This window comes from Mrakia frigida, assembly GCF_051309035.1.
Source record: "Mrakia frigida strain ATCC 22029 unplaced genomic scaffold BDY24scaffold_23, whole genome shotgun sequence".
Lineage (NCBI taxonomy): Eukaryota > Fungi > Basidiomycota > Tremellomycetes > Cystofilobasidiales > Mrakiaceae > Mrakia > Mrakia frigida.
Genome location: NW_027481258.1, coordinates 284,445 through 301,333, shown reverse-complemented (window position 1 = coordinate 301,333; position 16,889 = coordinate 284,445). Strand labels below are relative to the sequence as shown.

General features: G+C 55.1%; 7 protein-coding genes across 7 annotated transcripts; 4 read left to right on the top strand and 3 right to left on the bottom strand.

Moving 5' to 3' along the window:
- The first annotated feature begins 16 nt into the window (after nt 1–16).
- Nucleotides 17–1,033, top strand: GIM5 (Gim5p). Its single transcript, XM_076641254.1, has 5 exons — nt 17–112; nt 199–301; nt 408–514; nt 653–811; nt 948–1,033. Exons 1-4 carry the CDS (start codon nt 38–40, stop codon nt 794–796), a joined length of 429 nt encoding a protein of 142 aa, XP_076495006.1. The 5' UTR covers nt 17–37; the 3' UTR covers nt 797–811; nt 948–1,033.
- On the bottom strand, nt 1,034–2,699 carry BDY24DRAFT_435692 (mitochondrial pyruvate carrier family protein). Its single transcript, XM_076644190.1, has 7 exons — nt 2,558–2,699; nt 2,407–2,451; nt 2,327–2,333; nt 2,135–2,238; nt 1,768–1,841; nt 1,613–1,665; nt 1,034–1,501 (listed from the first exon to the last, which is right to left on the bottom strand). Exons 1-7 carry the CDS (start codon nt 2,601–2,603, stop codon nt 1,438–1,440), a joined length of 393 nt encoding a protein of 130 aa, XP_076495005.1. The 5' UTR covers nt 2,604–2,699; the 3' UTR covers nt 1,034–1,437.
- RPG1 (translation initiation factor eIF3 core subunit a) lies at nt 2,672–6,230 on the top strand. Its single transcript, XM_076635953.1, has 10 exons — nt 2,672–2,782; nt 2,867–2,876; nt 2,944–3,061; nt 3,146–3,211; nt 3,325–3,649; nt 3,802–4,368; nt 4,489–5,358; nt 5,493–5,815; nt 5,868–5,985; nt 6,091–6,230. The coding sequence occupies exons 1-9, from the start codon at nt 2,747–2,749 to the stop codon at nt 5,941–5,943; spliced, it is 2,391 nt and encodes a 796-aa protein (XP_076495004.1). The 5' UTR covers nt 2,672–2,746; the 3' UTR covers nt 5,944–5,985; nt 6,091–6,230.
- Nucleotides 6,231–7,248: 1,018 nt separating this feature from the next.
- Nucleotides 7,249–12,341, bottom strand: BDY24DRAFT_371199 (CPSF A subunit region-domain-containing protein; the record flags this gene model as incomplete). The annotated part of the gene is made up of 16 exons (XM_076638145.1): nt 7,249–7,329; nt 7,433–7,550; nt 7,626–7,803; nt 7,879–7,978; nt 8,056–8,121; nt 8,195–8,371; nt 8,459–8,730; nt 8,815–8,968; nt 9,049–9,168; nt 9,243–9,687; nt 9,784–10,167; nt 10,253–10,581; nt 10,659–10,797; nt 10,928–11,431; nt 11,523–12,070; nt 12,324–12,341. 16 exons carry the CDS (start codon nt 12,339–12,341, stop codon nt 7,249–7,251), a joined length of 3,633 nt encoding a protein of 1,210 aa, XP_076495003.1.
- Nucleotides 12,342–12,886: 545 nt separating this feature from the next.
- On the top strand, nt 12,887–13,168 carry BDY24DRAFT_416750 (uncharacterized protein; the record flags this gene model as incomplete). The annotated part of the gene is made up of 2 exons (XM_076643623.1): nt 12,887–12,941; nt 13,038–13,168. 2 exons carry the CDS (start codon nt 12,887–12,889, stop codon nt 13,166–13,168), a joined length of 186 nt encoding a protein of 61 aa, XP_076495002.1.
- Nucleotides 13,169–13,550: 382 nt separating this feature from the next.
- BDY24DRAFT_416749 (uncharacterized protein) lies at nt 13,551–14,553 on the bottom strand (the record flags this gene model as incomplete). Its single annotated transcript, XM_076643622.1, has 5 exons — nt 13,551–13,580; nt 13,673–13,900; nt 14,095–14,282; nt 14,390–14,453; nt 14,503–14,553. The coding sequence occupies 5 exons, from the start codon at nt 14,551–14,553 to the stop codon at nt 13,551–13,553; spliced, it is 561 nt and encodes a 186-aa protein (XP_076495001.1).
- Nucleotides 14,554–14,751: 198 nt separating this feature from the next.
- Nucleotides 14,752–16,497, top strand: LEU5 (coenzyme A transporter; the record flags this gene model as incomplete). The annotated part of the gene is made up of 8 exons (XM_076638144.1): nt 14,752–14,848; nt 14,927–14,967; nt 15,110–15,188; nt 15,272–15,417; nt 15,492–15,555; nt 15,630–16,248; nt 16,343–16,377; nt 16,484–16,497. 8 exons carry the CDS (start codon nt 14,752–14,754, stop codon nt 16,495–16,497), a joined length of 1,095 nt encoding a protein of 364 aa, XP_076495000.1.
- Between the last annotated feature and the right edge of the window lie 392 nt (nt 16,498–16,889).

The following is a 16,889-nucleotide window of genomic DNA, read 5'->3' as shown; positions in this document are numbered from 1 at the left end:
ATCTTTCTCTCCATCACCTTCCATCTTCTCCCTCGTCATGGCCTCCCAACAAATCGCCGTTCAGGATCTCGACTTCAAGCAGCTCTCGGAAGTAAAGAAGCAGCTTGATGATGTTTGTTCTCTCTTCTTACAGTCCTCTTCTCGGCTCCTCTCCTCCTCTCGAGCTGACCACCTGTCCCCTTCGACTCACTCTCCCAGGAGCTCGAGCACCTCACCAACTCGTTCGGTCAACTCAAGCAAGCAGCAGCCAAGTTCAAAGCTTGCGTGAACGACGTTTCAGAAATCGATCCCAAGAACACCAGTCAGTTCCAGTCGAACGAACAAGCCAGTGATGGAAACGAAAAAGCTCGAGCTCACCTTCGTCTTTCCCTTCCCCTTCTCTTTGCTCGGTTTGCTTTCTTTTGAAGCCCAACCAATTCTCATCCCTCTCACCTCCTCCCTCTACGTCCCTGGAAAACTCACCGATCTCGAGAACGTGATAATAGACGTCGGGACGGGTTACTTCGTGTCGAAGGTGAGCTCGACTCGACTCGACTTCCTTCCTTCCTTCGACGTCGAAGCTCGAGCTCGTCCAGCTCCTTCTCGCACCACCGAACTCGTTGATGCTGATTCCTCGCTTCTTTGAACATCGACTTCAACCTCGTCTCTACAGACTCGAACAGAAGCCCTCAAGCACTACACCTCCAAAACCGCGTTCGTGCGCTCCAACCTCGAGCAGTTGCAGGCGACGATCGAGAAGAAGCAGCAGAACCTCGAGATGGTCATTCAGCTGTTGGTTGCGAAGCAGGGGCAGTAAGCGTTGAACGAAACGGTGAGTGTCCTTCTCAACTTGTTTGCTTTCGGTTGGGAGAGAGAAAGATGGGCGAGGGAGAGAGGGAAGGAGGTCAGGAGCGAGCTCGAGGGCTGGAAAGCTGACCCTTTGTTCGTGCTTTTCGTTTCTCGAGCAGACGAAGAAATAAATTGTGTAGGGATGGATCTTAGGTTAGGCTAGGGAGCTTACCAGCTCGAATAATGACGCTTTTCACGACACCCAACCTCCCTTCTGGGCTCGAGCTCGTCGTCCGACTCGTCTCCTCCGACGCGTTCCTCGAGCTTGCTTCCTCCCCTTCCAACACTGCTCCCATCTCCTCCCACTTTCCCTCCCTCGCCAACCTCCAAGCTGCTCTGGTCTGCATCAGACCCTCTCGGTCGATTCCCGCTGCTCCGAACCTCTCTCATCGGCGCGTTCCTCGTCCAGCTCTCCCTCCTCCTCCCTCTCTCTCCATCCCTTCGTTCCCACGTCGACTCGACTCGGCGAAAGTAGAGGAGAAACATCGATACAAATCACCGGACTCCAGAAAGAAAGAAAAAGGACGACACAAAAGGGTACGTATCTAAGAGAAAGACAAAGCAGGTTGAAACGAAACCCCGAACCGAGACGGAGCGAGAGAGATTCAATCACTTGGGAACCTCCTTCGCCTTGTCGGCAGCGGCGGCGAGAAGAGGGTTCTTTGATCGCCAGCTGCGAGGAGCAAAGAACAAGCGTGAGAAGAAGGGGTGCGGGGAGTCAGCGTGAAGAAGAGGGCAGCGAGGAAGAGAGGGTTGAGGGAGCAAGAAGGCAGAGCGGACTCACTCGTAAACTCGGTACAGCTGAGCGAGACCGGTTGATCCGACGAAGAAGTTGACCTGCAGCATCGCAAGAAGTTCAAGAAAAGGGACGAGTCAGAACGAGAGTGGGATGAACGAAAGGAGCAGCTCGGAGGGAGGGTTGAGGAGGGAGGAACGAACAGCAGCGAGCGAGTAGTTGACGGGGGTGATGACCATCGAGTATCGAACCCAGATGAACCCGGTGGCCATGAGAGCTGTATCGAAACGAAAGCGAGAGAAGAAGAGAGAGAGTTAGTCGGAGGAAAGGAGGGAAAGGAGGGAGGGAAAGGTGGGGCGGGAGGGAGAGGTGTCGGCGAGCTTGGTTGTTTTTGCTGATTGAGCTCGTTCTCGATCCAACTAGACCTAATCGAGCTCCCAGGGAAAGGGAAAGACTCCTCTCCCTCGTAAGAACCCCTTCCAACGACGAGATACGCCGTTCGGTCGCCTACAGGACCTCTCGAGCTCGGAAGGAGAGAGAGAGAGAGGAGAGGAGGGGAAGAAGACTCACCCAGGTTGGCAGGAACGGAAACCTTCTCAGCTGGTCTGCTCATATCCTTGACACCAGCGATGACGAGAGCCCACTTGGCCATGGGAGCCCAGAAGAAGATGGTCCTGGAGAAAAGAAGGAAAGGGAGATGGATGAGTTCTCGTTGGTTGGGTTGGGGAGGTGGGGCGGAGGGAGCCGAAGGAGGGTCCTTACTTGGGTCCTGAGAGAGGTAGAGAACGAGAAGAGGTTAGCGAAAAAGATAGGGAGGTCGATAAAGAGGCAGAAAAGCTTACCAGCTGGGTGGTTGAGGAAGTTTGAGAATTTAGAACCAGTGACAGCTAAGAGAGAAGAGAGAAGGAGAGTCGGAGAACCGGGGCGAGGGAGGGAGAGCTTCAGCTTCTTCGTTTTTTTCTTCTCTTCCTTTGAGAGATTCTGGGAGCTAACCTGATGTAGCTTTGGAAGCAGCGGCGTTGACGGCGGGTCCAGACATTGCGATAGAAACGGTGGAAAAGAAGAGAGAAGGAGGTAGGGTTTCTGTAGTGGGCGTTGAGGATCTCTTTTGACCCTCTTCTCTTTTTCGAGGGCGACCTTCTTCTTCACCTCCAACACCCTTTCCCCTTCTCCTCCTCCCCTATGGCTCCCTACGCGAAGCCTGAAACCTCTCTCAAGGTAAGTCAGACCTTCACGAACACGATTCCGATCTTATTTCCTTGTTCTGACTCTTTGTTCCCCTTCGTTTTGGACGATTTCCAGAGAGCTGAAGGTGCGTTTTAGAAGCTCGCCTTTGTTCTCCTTCCCTCCCTTTCTGACCTCCCTCTCTCTCTTCTCAGAGCTTCTCTCTCTCACTCCTCCCAAGGAGAAGGAGGCCCTCGATGCTCTCGCTGAGGTCTTCATCTCCAAGAGGTTCAAGGCCACTCCCGTCACTGCCCTCGAGCCGGTCATCATCAGGTTCGTCCCTCGTCTGACGACCTCGTCTCCTCCCTCTTCTCCCACCGAAGCTCATGCATACATCCTTCTTTCTTCCGTATACAGGTTCCTCGAGCTCTGTGTTACCATGCGGAAGGCCAAGATCGCTAAGGATGGACTCGGAGCCTACAGGTACGTTCAAGACAACCGACGACCTCTTCCTCCTCCCTTGTTCCTTCCTCCTCCTCCTTCCTTCTCTCTCTCTTCTCACACCGCTCTTCCTTTCTTTCTTCCATCTCCTCCAGGAACGTCGCCCAATCCTCCAACGTCCCTTCCATCGAACTCGTCATCAAAAAGTTCCTCGCCGCTGCTACAGCAAAGGTCGTCGCCGCTCAAGCCTCAGCTGCTGAACTCCTCTCCACCGAAGCCGCCACTCCTGCTGGAGACGAGGAAGAGGTCGACCTCGACGCTCCTCTGGAGCCTTCCACCCTCCTCCTCATGTCCGTCGACGCTCAGAGGGATCGAACCGATCGACAGGTCGTTCTGCCCGCTCTCAGGTTCCTCTGGGAGTGCCTTCGAGTTTGTCTCGAGGTTTTGAGGAACTCGGCTAGGTTGGAGATCATCTACCAGGTAAGTAATTCGTTTACATTGACTGTGAGGGCTCAAGAGCAGAAGTTGGTGTAGCTGGGAGGGGAGACTGGAGGGAAGGAAGGAGCGTTGAAGCTGACCTTTGCTCTTTTTTCACCTCCTCCGCTTCCCTCCCCTTCTCCCTCCTCCTTCAGCAAATCGTCCACCAAGCCTTCCAGTTCTGCGTCCTCCACGCTCGAAAGACCGAGTTCCGACGACTCTGCGAAATTATCCGAAAGGATCTCGCCACCGTCAACAAGTACGCACACCAGCCCAACACCATCAACCTCTCGGATCCCGACGTCCTCGCTCGACACCTCGAGACTCGATTCCAGCAGCTCAACTCGGCCGTCGATCTCGAGCTCTGGCAGGAAGCCTTCCGATCCGTCGAGGACATCCAAGGGCTGCTCTCCAACCCGGCGTCCAAGAAGGCTCAGAAGCCCGCGATGATGGCCAACTACTACGAGAAGTTGACGAGGGTGTTCAAGGCCGAGGGAGGGTCGATGGCCGTCTTCCACGCCGCCGCTTGGGGACGGTACATGATGTACGTCGAGAAGGGCAAGGACGGAGAGGAGATGGAGAAGTTGGCTGGGTTCGTGCTGTTGAGTGCGTTGGCCGTGCCGGTGATGGAGGATGGAGAGGGAAAGAAGAACGCTGGAAAGCTCGTTACCCTCTTGAACTTGCCCAAGATGCCTACTAGGGCTGGTCTTCTCAAGGAAGCTGTGAGTTTGACAGTCTTCTTGATCTTCCTACCATCTTTTTCTCGCTCGAAGTCTAATTGTTTGCCATCTTCTCGACTTCAAACTGACGACCTCCCCTCACCGTCGCTCTTCCTTCTTCAGCTCGACCGAAACATCCTCTCTCGAGTCTCCCCTACCCTTCGATCCCTCTACACCCTCCTCGAGGTCGACTTCCACCCCCTCTCCATCTGCTCCTCCACCTCTCCCATCATCGCCTCCCTCCTCGCCTCCCCCGACTACTCCCAGTACGCCTCCCCCATCCGACACGTCGTCCTCTCCAGGCTCTTCCAGCAGCTCTCCCAGGTCTACGACGCCGTCTCGGTCGACCACGTCCTCAGCCTCGTCGAGCCCTTCCAGATCGGAAAAGAGCAGCTCGAGAAGTTCGTCATGGCCGCCTGCAAACGATCCGAACTCGCCGTTCGAGTCGACCACGTCGGAAACTCCATCGTCTTCCTCGACGAGCCCTTCGCTTCCGGATCGGGAACCTCCTCCGTCGCTGGACCCTCGTCCTCGTCTCTCTCCGAGGTCGTCGCCGTCGGAAACCTCCAACCCCCTACGGCCGACCTCGTTCGAACCCAACTCACTCGACTCGCGTCCCTCCTCCACTCCACCGTCCAGTACATCGATCCTTCCATCGCTCTCGCCGCCAAGGAGTCCCAAAGGTCCCTCTTCGCTCAGGCTGTCTCCCAGGGAGAGGCCGACCAGCGAGCTTCGTCCGCTCGACGGGCCATCGTCGCCAGGAGGAAGGAACTCACGGAGGAGCTCAACGCTCGACGAGCCACCGAGGAGGCGGTTGCTAAAGCCGAGAGGACGAGGATTGCTGCTGAGACCGCCAAGAAGAGAGAGGAGGAGGACTTCAAGAAGAGGGCGAGGGAGAAGATCCAGAAGGAGATTGATCAGGTCAGGATCGACGAGGCGAGGAAGTTGGCCGAGAGCTTGAAGCAGAAGGGTGGATTGAAGGTGGATGCCGACGTGAGTCATGCTTTCTTCTCTACCTCTCTTCCCCGTTCTTCGTCTTCCAACGTTCTCTGCTTCTTTCGGATGGAGAAAAGACTCGTCGAACAACTTTACTGACGCGTCTTCCTCCTCCCTTTCTCCTCCTCCAGAAAATCGACAACATGGACACCGACGGACTCGTCCAGCTCCAAGTCGAACAGCTCGAGAAGGAGAAGAAGGAGCTCGCCGAGCGACTCCGAATCGTCTCCAAGCGGGTCGACCACGTTGAGCGAGCCTTCCGAAAGGAGGAGCGACCTCTCGTCCTCGCCGACTACGAGCGTCAACAAGCCGACGACCTTGTCGCCCACCAACTCCTCGTCAAGCAGACCCGAGACGAGGCCAAGGAGAAGCACGACTCGGATGTTCTTCTCAAGAACCGACTCGCCAGGATGCTGCCCGACTACCAGAAGATCAAGAAGGACATCCACGAGAGGCAGGCCGACTCGTTCGAGAAGACCAGGAAGGAGGCTGAGATCAAGATCAAGGAGGCGAAGGAGAAGCTCAGGAAGGAGGTCTTTGCTGCTAGGGCTGAGAGGAGGAGGTTGGAGGAGGAGGAGTTGAAGAGGGAGGAGGAGGAGGCGGCGGAGAGGGAGATTGCTGATGGTGAGTTTCAAGTTTCTCTCTTCGTTTCGACGCGTCGACTTTCCCTTTTCCAGTCCTTCCCGACGCTGACTTCTCTTCCCTCTCTTCGTTCCCTCTCTTCTTCAGCCCAACGACGAGACGACGAGCTCCGTCAAACCGAGGAGGACGCTAAGAGGAAGGAGATCGAAGCTCGAAACGCTGAAGCCGAGGAGAAGGCCGCTGCTGCTCGACGAGCGGAGCGAGAGAAGGCCAAGGCTGAGGACGCCGAGAAGAGTCGACTCCAGCAAGCCAGGGAGGAGGAGGCTTTCGCTCGACGAGCCAACAAGTCGTCCGCCCCTGCTGGAGGAGCCGACTCTGGATCCGCCTGGAGTCGAACCAAGGACGCCGCCGCCTCGGTCGCTTCCGACGTCGCTGCCAAACTCGCTCCTACCGCCGTAAAGCCTGGAGGATGGAGGGATCGAGTCGCTTCCGCCATCCCTGGAGTTCCCTCTCCTTCGTCGTCGTCTTCTGCTCCCGTCGACGCCAAATCCCCTTCTCCTCGGTCCCCTGCTCCCCTCGCTCGGTCGCCCGCTGGTCCCTCGTCCGGCTCCCCCCTTCCTTCCGCCGGAGGAGGAGGTTACCGTCCTGGACTCAAGCTCGCTCCTCGGTCGACTCCCGCTCCTACTCTTGGACCCGTCGTCCCTACCACCACCTCCACTCCTTCGTCCCCTGCTCCCGCTCCCGCTGCTCCTGCGCTTGCCGCCTCGTCGACACCGCCCGCTACGAACGGAGCTCTCAAGGCAGAGGACGAAGGGTTCACGGCTGTGCCTGAGAGGGGTGCGAAGTACGTTCGAGGAGCGGGGAAGTGGGGGAGGGGTCAGTCGAGGGCTTAAGGTAGCTTGTTTAGAGGAGAGGGAGGAGGGAGATCTTTAGTTCTCGAACTCTTGTTTCTCGTTTCGTTTTTAGCTCGCTCTGTTTTTTTCGGTTCCAGTTTCTCTCGTTTCCAGACGTTGAGTAGTAGTAGGTAGTGGTGCCGTCGTATCAAAGGAAAGTCTCGCACTTCTCGAACAGGAAAGAAAGGAAGGGAAATCGAGGACGAGAGCGAGGCGTTGTTCTCATTTAGTTTTCGTGAAGGCCATCCTCTAGCGTTCAAAGAAGAGATATCATAGATAGTAGAAGAAGAGGTGAGTATACACGAAACACAGAAAAGCCAATGGAGAGAAAGGGAAGGGAAGGAAAGGTACAAAAATCGGTCTCGTCTCGTCGTTGTCGCCTCTCAAACTCTACATCGTCCTCACCACTCGTTCAATGCAACCTCCTCAACCCTTCCAAGATCACACACATCTCCGCTTCCGAGACGGAGAGCTTCTCGTACTTGTTCGAGCCCTGCGAAGGAACGATGAAAGAGAGAAGAAGAAACAAGACGCGTCAGTTCGTCCCGTTCTCGAGCTACTATTTCGAGCCACAAGAGCTGTAAAGTGCTACTCACATCCATGATCTTCTTCATTAGCTCCTCGTCCTTGATATCCAGGAACTTCTCGACCAGATCTCCATCGATGAACCCGACGGAAGGGGAGGTCCCGTTGTCGGTTTTGAAGTCTCGCCAGCTTTGGGGTACGAAAACGGAACGAAGAGGGCGTCAGTCTACCGTACGACGAAGGGAAACGACTTCAGATACTCACCTAGCAAACGTGACTCCACCAGGTCCCTCGATAACTCGACTCATGTTCCTCTGAAGATCGAACAGAAGCCTCGAAAGTTCGCTGTCGAGATCGACGATGGTCGAGAGACGACCTGAGGAGGTTGCGAGGATTAGGTTGGAACGAGCGGATCCTCCTGGTTGGTTGGGGACGAGGGAACCTGAGAGATGAGATGGAGGAGAGGTCAGGTTCGAGTTCGAAGGGGAGAAAAGGATGAAGAAGAGGAAGGACGCACCTTTCCTGAATCGGTTGACGAGCTCTCCGACGTTGAAAGCACCTCCGTTCTCGAGTCGATCTTTGTCGTTGAGTTTCATGGTAAGGATGTTACAGTTGCTCTGGTTTCGGGACGAGATGGAGGAAAGATCAGCAACGAGGAGACGACGACGCGTCTTGAAAGAGAAGGAGGACTCACGTCTCCTCCGATCATCACGCCTTCCGAGATAGGAGCGACAGTGGTCATCCAGAGAGGTCTTGCATCCTAAGGAACAAATAGGAAGAAAGTCGGGTCAGCGAAGAGGACAAGCACGGAAAGGAAAGAGAGTCGAACGAACCTTCGCCACCGTCCTTAAGCTCTTCTCCCCAGCTTCTACCACCGACATCGAGCTCATGGCATCTCCGACGAGTAGTCGATCTCCTCCGATGGGCGCAAGCGTAGCAGGCATGTACGCCGATCCCCAGACCGCACTCTTCGAGAGTTGGTGATCCGTCGAGACGTCGAGGAGCAGGACCTGGGAAACGGAAGACGTACGAAAGGCCGTCAGTTCGCAGAACGACGGCATCAACTCCTCTTCTAGTTCTTATGCTGCTTCACTCACTCTTGAATTCACCGAAGCAGCCAGCTTCCCCTTCCCCTCCAAGAAAGCCAACGCGTAAACCCCTCCTGCAACAGCAAACTCCGAAACCAACTCGATCTTCCCTCCCGCTACACCCTGAGCTTCACCGAACAGCAACACCCTCCCTTCCTGGATCTCGACCTTCTCTCGATCGATAGTTCCGGTTCCGAGGGCGAAGAAGGGACGACCGTTGATGGAGAGGGCTTCGAGGGAGGAGGCTCGTTCAGAGAGCAGGAGGTCGTGGGTGAAGAGAGCTGCGCGGTTGAAGTGAAAAGAAAGAGGAGAGAAAGTTAGTGGGAGAAGGAGATGAAGGAGGGTTGGAGAGGAACTAGACCCACGCTCGAAGGTATCCTCGTCGAGCAGTTTGAAGCTCGAAGTCATGTCTTCTTGCTGTTCTCGTCGATCGAGAACGGTCTTGACGAAGGCGACTCCGTAGGCTCGGAGGGAGGGCTGGTAGGCGATTCGATAAGGGATGTCGTGACCGAGGGGTATCTGTAAAAGTGCGCAAACGAGGATTAATCTCAGCGGGAAGGAACGACGCGTCTTCGAGTCGAAAGGAAGAACAGACTCACCGATTGAACGTGGACCTTCTTCATCTCATTGATCTTCCCAAAGATGAGCGTTGTAGGAGTGACGAGAACGAGAGATGATGGGAAAGCTGAGCTGTCGAGGTGAGCGGCTGTGGTGACGTTCTACGAAGCGAAAACAAAAGGAGAGGACATCAGCGACGACTTCCATTCGACCTCGACCGTCCGAGCGAACTGACCTTCAGATTGACAGCCGAATATCCCAACCTCCCGTGATCCTCATGCAGCACCGAAGGCCTATCACAACTAGCGAACACCGACTCCCCATCATCGCCAACGAAGCTCAAATCCACCTCGGTCGTTCCCAACCCGATCGTTCTCCTTTCCCACTTCCCTGCGCCTTCCTCCCACTCTCCACCAGTCCCAATCTCCTGCACGACGACGGACCCGTCTCCGAGCCCAATGAGAAGTTGACGCTGCCCTTTGGCTGCAAGGGAGGCGAAGAGGAGGGATCGGGAGAGGGAGGTGGTTGGAGGTGGAGAGGAGATGGTTGTGAGAGTGAGAGGATTGAGGATGAGGAGGGTGTGGGACGACCAGAGAGAGATGGCTGCTAGGGATGAGTGTGTTGAGGAGGAGGAGGAGGAGAGGGTGAGGGAGGAGATCTCGGAGGGGAGCGTGAGGGAGCTGAAGGTAGAGGAGAGGAGAGGCAAGGACGATGGGTCAGATCGATCCCAATCGAATCGGATCCGAACACCTCAGACAGACAGACGGACGACTCACTTTTGCAACGATACCTTTCCGCCCTCGACTTTCAAACTACTCAGCACTCCACCTCGAGCAGAGACCAAGACCGTCTCTCCCTCGAACGCTGCAAGAGCGACTTCGCTCGGACTGTTCCACTCATCGACTCGGTTCCCGCTCTCAAGCTCGACGACAACGACACCAGTCTTGGTGACCTGAGCGATATGAGAAGATCCAGCGTTTCCAGCTACGAGAGTTGGGACGTGATGATTGAATCCAGGGAAGGTTGAAGGAGGGAGGAGGGAGATGTCGTCGGTCGAGGTGGTGTCCATTGCCGAAGGATCTGAGAATTTCGAGCTTCCGACAGAGATGAGGAGAGTTGATTCGAAGGTTGAGAGAAGAGCGAAGGAGTGTTTAGTTGAGCTGACGGTCGAAAAGAACGAAGAACGAAGTCAGCGGCGCGTCTTTCAACTCTCTTTCTCTCAATTTCTTTACCAAAAATACTCACCCATGCCCCTTCAACCCCCAAACCCTCTTCACTTCCTCGATCCCTTCTACTACCACTCCTTCAACCAATCCAACGCCTCTCCTGACAACTCTCAAACTTCCCGTGTTCTGCCCTCCCGAACACGTCACCACGTCCCCTTCCTCTCCGTCCTTCCAGAAATCCAAGATCGGTGCAAGGTTCGGCAGAGTGAGAAGTGGGGTTGGAGAGAGGTATGATCCGGTGTAGGGTTGAGGGGCAGGGAGGATGGAGGTAATGAGGGAGTCGCCGAAATGGGAGCCAACGAAGAGGTGGGAGGAGGAAAGGTAGGTGAGGGTTGTTGGTGAAGGAATCTGAGGAATTGGAGAGGTTAGTATTGGTAAAGGGTTTCGGGAACGAGTAGAGGAGGCGAGGAAGACGAGGAACGAACCTGTCCGAGAATCAAGAACTCGATCGACGAGACTTTCGAAGCTGTTCCTGATCGTTTGAGAGTGGCGAGAGTCAAACGACCGTACGAGTCTCCGAGGAGTACTCGAGTGTACTGATCGGTAGTGTCGAGGACCGAGTAGCTGGGAATCGCCGAACAAACCAAGTCAACAAAAGTCTCCGGCGCGTCGCGTCTCATCGTTCGTGTCGAGCGACATCTCTCTCACGCCTCTCATCCTCCCAACCCAACAGACACAGAACCCTCGAACTCACGCAGTGATTTCTCCAAACCCCGGTAGCTTCCCACTTACTCCCCTCGGTCCAGCACCCATCACTTTCGCCTTCAAACTCCCTCCTCCTCCCTCCGAAGACCCAACCCCGCTGCTCCTCCTCCTCTTCTTCTCGCTCTCCTTCTCCTTCCCTTTCCCCTTCCCTGCTCCACTTCCCACTTCTCCAGAGTAGCTCTCAAGCATCTCCACCTCGTAAACCATCACCTCGGTCTCTCCGAGAACCATCACTCCTCCGTTCGGGAGAGGAACGAGGATGTTGGCTCCTGGATCGCGAATGTGGGCTGATAAGAGAGGAGCCGATGGGATGTCTCCTTCGAATGAAGAGGAAGAAGGAGAGAGGAGATCCTTAGAGGCTAGGTCGATGGTGTGGGAAGTGAGGTGGGGAGTTCGGGTTGGTGTGAGGGAGAGGAGGAGGAGGGTTGGGTTCGGGTTCGAGAGGTTGGTGTTTGGGAGGAAGGTCAGGGACAGGATGTTGAGTTGTTTGAGTCTGGGAAGATAACGTGTGTGTATCAGTCAGTTCTAGCTGGTTAACGAACGCTCGAGAGCGAGAAGAGGGAGAACGAGACGAGAGGACTCACTGAACATCGAACCTCTCGCTCACCACCCCTCCCTCCTTCTCCCCTCCTCTCATCGAATCCCTCCTTTGGCTCTTCTTTCCTTTGCCCTTCCCAGAATCTTCACCCTCCTCCCTCTTCAACACCAGAACGGTAATCAACCCCCTCCAAACCTTCAACAAGACGACTCCCCTCTCCTGATCGACTTCGACGCCTTGATAGAACTCAGCCTCCGTCGCTCCAACCCCTCCGTTCACGGCTACACTCTCCACTGTTTCCAAATCCTGCTTCTCTGCGTTCCATCGCAAGAACAAGCAGAGCGGTTTGGGCGCGTCGAGTAAAACGACGAGGAGAGGCAGCGAGGTTGGGTCGGAGGAGGATGGGCGGACGATCTGAGCTCCGAGGATCCTCCCCCAGAGCTGGAAGGGACCGTTGGCGAGTGCGGGCGTCGGTCCTGAAGGAAGGAGGTTTAAGATTTCTATGGAAGACGTTCGGAGGATGAGGAGGGAGGGGACCGAAGGGGAGGTGAAGTTGGAGAGGAGGGAGTGGGTCACGGAGGAAGGAGGGTGGGCCTGCACGAATGGACAAAGACGGGGAGAGATATGTTAGGATCGGAGAATACGAGAGGCTATAGAAGAAAGAGGAGCATCTGATGGTGGGTTGGACGAGGCGAAGGAAGGTTTTTCTCGGGCGAAATCGAGCAGAGAAGAAGAGGAGGGAGGGGGACGTCGGTCGACCTCGTCGGCGATGAGCTCCCCTCCCTTTCCTTCAACTCCCTCCTCCCTCGCTCGAGTACAGATACCTCGTAGATGGAAGCGTACTCACTGTGGCTATATACTCCATCTTCGTTCGCTCCTGATATCTCTACTTGGTCGTACGGAAGTCCACTTCGGAGCGAGGCGAAAACAAGGATCGAGATCGATTCGAGGTCAGCCCTCCTGCGTTCTCTCCCTCTCTCCTCCCTGGCCTCTGCTCTGAAACTCACCCTGTCTGCAGCTGAGGGTTACGGTGTCTACGAGTTCTCTGTTGTCGAAAAGCTGGGACTTCTGGCGAAGCGAGATGGTTGAGGAGGGACTCAAAATCGGAAAGCGACCTCCACTCTCCCTCCTCCTTCCCTTGTCCTCAATATCTTTTTTATCTTTGGGTCGGGGTCTGCTTTCATTCCCCTTCTTTCCTTCTTCTCTTCTGTTTCGAAAGTCCCATTCCTCTTCTGCCTCCCAACCACATCCTTCTCCCTTTCCAGACCTTTTTTTCACTCAAGTGAGACTCGAAGGAAAGGTCGCTCGAGGAGCTGGTTTATCATCTCACTGATCACCTTCCTCCTTCTTCCTCTTCCTCCCTCCAGCTCCACCCAACCCAACACCCACCTTTTTCACTCTTCGAACACCATGTGCTACCCTACCACCTGCTCCATCTGCAAGCTCAAGACCTGGGCTGGATGCGGTGAGTCTCTCTCTTTCAGCCCACCCAGCTCTCTTTCCGGACGTTCCGAAGCTCACCTTCTCTCCTTTCTCCCTCCCTTCTTGCTCGTCTCAACAGGAAAACACATCGAGACCGCCCTCGCTGGCGTCCCTGAGACCGAGCGATGTGCCGGCTGGAAGACCGGAAAGTGCCCTGGCGTTCAGGCTGCGAAGCCGGCCACGGAGGGAGGAGCGAAGAAGGAGCTTTGAGGAGAGAGGAAGTGAGTGAGAGCGAGCGAGGGTTGATGAGTTCTTTGTGTGTGTGTAGTTTGGGTTGTTGTTTGACGTATCGAAACGAAGGCTTTTGCGATAGGAGCTTTGTTCGAGCGGGAAAGGGAGAGATGGTGGAGAGGAGAGAGAGAGAGAGAGAGATGGGAGACGGGAGAGAAAGCGATGGAGAATGGAAGAGCTGGCAGAAGAAGCCGAGGGGACATGAGGAGAATCATTTTCGTATCAGAGAGCTGTCGACTAAGAAACGTTTGGACACAGGGGAGAAGAGCGAGGGTGAGAAGGAGGAGAGGTGGGTTCCGATGAAGCGAAGGATCGAGCGAGGGGAAATTCGCGTCGTGATACTTGAGTTGGGCGAGATGGATCAAGCGGGTTTTTTCATCTGAAGAAGAGCCTAAAGAACGAGTGAGGCGCAGGTCAGATCGTAGTTCCGATACGAGGACAACGGACGAGGGAAGGAAGAGTTTGAGCCAAAAAGAGGCTCACGATGGAACCGAGCGACACGACTTCCCCGTTCTCCAACTCCCAGGTCCAGCTCTCAATAGGCCGAATACACTTCGATCTCCAGGCGTGATTTCGATTCGACCACGACGAGAACTCTTCAAAAACGGCGGAGGGGAATCCTCGAAGACGCGTTTGAGCGAGGGTCCTGAAGACCTCCTGGACGACCTCCACCAACGCAAAGATTGATCCGATTCCGACGACGACGGCGAACTGGAAGACCGTAAGAACCAATCGGGCCTTTTTTCAGGTACATTTATATATGGATGCTTAGTGGGCTCGGTTATCGAGAAAGAGGGAAGGAACGCGTCGAGCGAGGGAAGACAACTCGCTGTCTCAACCAACAGCCAGAGTCTTTTTCCCTCTTCTCTATTGAACAGACCATGCTCAGGATCAAAGAAGACGACGTAGTGGGAAGATCGAGAGATGAGGAGGCATCGATAGAAGAAGGGAAGGCAGAGCTCTCGGAATCCTTTGGAGACGAAGAGGAGGTGGGACGATCCAACGAGGTGGAAGGGATCTGAGGCAGGAATGAGCTTGGAAGGTCGAAGGAAGGTGCACTTGAGGATTCGCTCGATGACTTCGAGGGAGAGAGCTGCAAAGAAGAGCAAGATCGAGGAATCGAGGGATCGGGGAGGAGGGAAGATCAGCTCGAGCTCAGTGGGCTGCACTTCGTGCTGATGGTCGACAGGGGAGACCTACTAGGAAGAGGAGAATGCGAAGTCTGAGCGTCAACGATGGTGTTGGCCTCCAGCTTGTTGGAGGTCTGGCAGAAAGGGAGACGAGAGGAGGGGTGAGCTCGGGAGGGAGGACACCGAGAGGAGAGCGAGTGCAAGCTCATCAGCACGAGTTCTGAAGAGATCCATAGATTTAGAAGGCCTCGTCGTCCCTCTTGAGAGCCATATTGATCGAAGGATCCATCTTCCGAGTTTTGAGAGGGAGTGAAAGTTGAGAGGAAACGAGCTTCAAGCTCTCCTCCTTCAAGTCGACTCCAACTTCGACCTCGGTTACCTTGCTGCCCGATCCCTTCCCTTTCTCCTCCTTCCCTTCCTTCCCACTTTGGGATGAGCAACCGCTCGCTTGCATCGGAACCTAAAGAACTCACCTGGCTTCAAAAATCTCACCAGAGGGCGAAACAGGACAAGCATAGCTGGGACTTTGGTCAGTCGAACCTCCTCCTTCCTTCGATTCCGCCCTCGTCCGGTTGGCTCACCTCCGTTCTGCCTTCATTTTCGACAGCTATTCGGAGCGGAATCGCTGGAGGTGTAGCCGGATGTGTAGTGAGTAGACTCGTCCAAGGACCGAGCTCAAAGCAGCCTTTTCAAGCCTCAGGGAAGCTCTTCGGGGAAGGAAGGAACGAAGCTCAAGTCGTCGCTCCTTCACATGCTGAATTTTATCTCCTTCTTCTGCTCGTTTTTCCAGGCAAAAACAGCTGTGGCACCTTTAGATCGAGTCAAGATTCTCTTCCAGACTCACAATGCTGATTTTCAGAAGTATCAAGGTTGGTTCTTGAGCTTCTTTGTCCGTTTTTTGAGCTCGCGCGCTGACGTCGATCCTTCCCCTCCTCCTCCCTCCTCCCTCCAGGTTCCTTCAAAGGTCTCTACCTCTCGATTCGAGATATCTACGCTTCCAACGGTGCTCGAGGATTACTACAGGGCCATCTCGCCACTTTGCTGAGGGTCTTTCCTTACGCTGGGATCAAGTTCATGCTGTACGATCGAGTTCACCACGTCAGTCGCATTTCCTCCTCCCCTCCCTCCCCTCTCGCTTTCAGCTCCCTGACATTCGTCCCTTGCTCTCTCAGTACCTGATGCCCACCAAGAACTCAGAGACGAGTGCCATGCTCTTCACAGCTGGAGCGACTTCAGGTTCGTCTCTTGGAAATCGAGCTCTTCTTTGTTCGTTGAAGCTGACCGAGCTCACCTTCGCTTTCCTCACCCAGGAATCGCCGCCGTCTTCCTCACCTACCCTCTCGAGCTCATCCGAGTTCGTTTAGCCTTCCAAACCAAAACCGCCGAACGCACCAACCTCCTCCAAGTCGTTCGACTCATCTACCACGAGAACTCCTTCCGTCCGCCTCCGCCCGTCGTCCTGCCCTCGTCAGCCCAACCCACCGTCTCCGTCTCTCCACCACCAATAGCCGGCGCTGCTGCGTCTTCCACTCCCCATCCACCTCCCTCAGCCTTTTCACGCTACCTCTACCAAATCCCATTAGCACCCTTCTACAGAGGCTTCACCATCACCGTCCTCGGAATGATCCCCTATGCCGGAATTTCGTTCCTCACCTACGGTCGCCTGAAAGCTCTCGTCCCAGCAGAGTTCGGTCGAGATCATAGGACCAAGGTGGATTTGGCCTGTGGAGCTGTTGCGGGAGTGGTCAGTCAGACGGCGAGCTATCCGTTCGAGGTCGTGAGGAGGAGGATGCAGGTGGGAGGTGTGAAGCGGCCGTCGGGGATGGTGGGCTGGAAAGAGACGGTGAGGGATGTTTGGAAGGTGGGAGGTTGGAGAGGGTTCTACGTTGGATTGGGCATTGGGTTCCTGAAGGTTGTGCCGATGACGAGGTGAGTGAGAGGGTCGTTTCGACGAGACGAGAGGAGAGACGCGTCGAATCTCGAACTGACTTCTCGTCCTTCCTGTCTTCCTTCTCTCTTCCAGTATTTCCTTCACCACCTGGCAGTTCATGAAACGATGTGGGTCTCCTTTCCGTCCTTTCCGCATCATTCCACCCTTCTTCTCATCTCTCCTCGCAAAATCATCCACTGACGAACTTCCTTCTGTCGTCTTTCTTTCAAACAGCCTTCGACATCTAGCTCAGCATTTCTGTCATCTTTCCCCTTACACTTCACCTCCTTACGCTTTCATATCTTTCGCTTGTCCACGTCCCTCGTTGTAGACTCAAGTCCTCCTCGGATTCAGCATCGTTTCGTCTTCTTCTCCTCTTTCTCGTCTTTGGACGCATCAACTTGCATACCCATCCATCTGTCGGCCTCATACCTATACCTAACACGCTTCGTCTCTATCTGCACATGTTCTTTCTTTGCCTCGTCGTTATCCGAATCGCTTTCGAGACAAGGGCGGCGAAAGAGTTGACGACGCGTCCGAAACCAGAGTCCCGCTGGCTTCGTCTCCTTTTCTTCACTCTCCCCCGGGCTGCATGCGCTCTTCTCAATTCAGCTGAAGGATCAGAGACGGGGGAGGTTGA

Excerpts from the sequence above, each read along its gene's own strand:
- RPG1 (XM_076635953.1), top strand. The coding sequence starts at position 2,747 with ATGGCTCCCTACGCGAAGCCTGAAACCTCTCTCAAG. Across the intron at positions 5,359-5,492 it reads GATTGAAGGTGGATGCCGAC|AAAATCGACAACATGGACAC; the intron begins GTGAGTCATGCT and ends CTCCTCCTCCAG. Across the intron at positions 5,816-5,867 it reads AAGAAGGACATCCACGAGAG|GAGGCGAAGGAGAAGCTCAG; the intron begins GCAGGCCGACTC and ends ATCAAGATCAAG.
- GIM5 (XM_076641254.1), top strand. The coding sequence starts at position 38 with ATGGCCTCCCAACAAATCGCCGTTCAGGATCTCGACTTCAAGCAGCTC. Across the intron at positions 302-407 it reads AATCGATCCCAAGAACACCA|CCCAACCAATTCTCATCCCT; the intron begins GTCAGTTCCAGT and ends TTTCTTTTGAAG. Across the intron at positions 515-652 it reads CGGGTTACTTCGTGTCGAAG|ACTCGAACAGAAGCCCTCAA; the intron begins GTGAGCTCGACT and ends TCGTCTCTACAG.
- BDY24DRAFT_435692 (XM_076644190.1), bottom strand. The coding sequence starts at position 2,603 with ATGTCTGGACCCGCCGTCAACGCCGCTGCTTCCAAAGCTACATCAG. Across the intron at positions 1,666-1,767 it reads TCAACTACTCGCTCGCTGCT|GTCAACTTCTTCGTCGGATC; the intron begins GTTCGTTCCTCC and ends GCGATGCTGCAG. Across the intron at positions 1,502-1,612 it reads CAGCTGTACCGAGTTTACGA|CTGGCGATCAAAGAACCCTC; the intron begins GTGAGTCCGCTC and ends TGCTCCTCGCAG.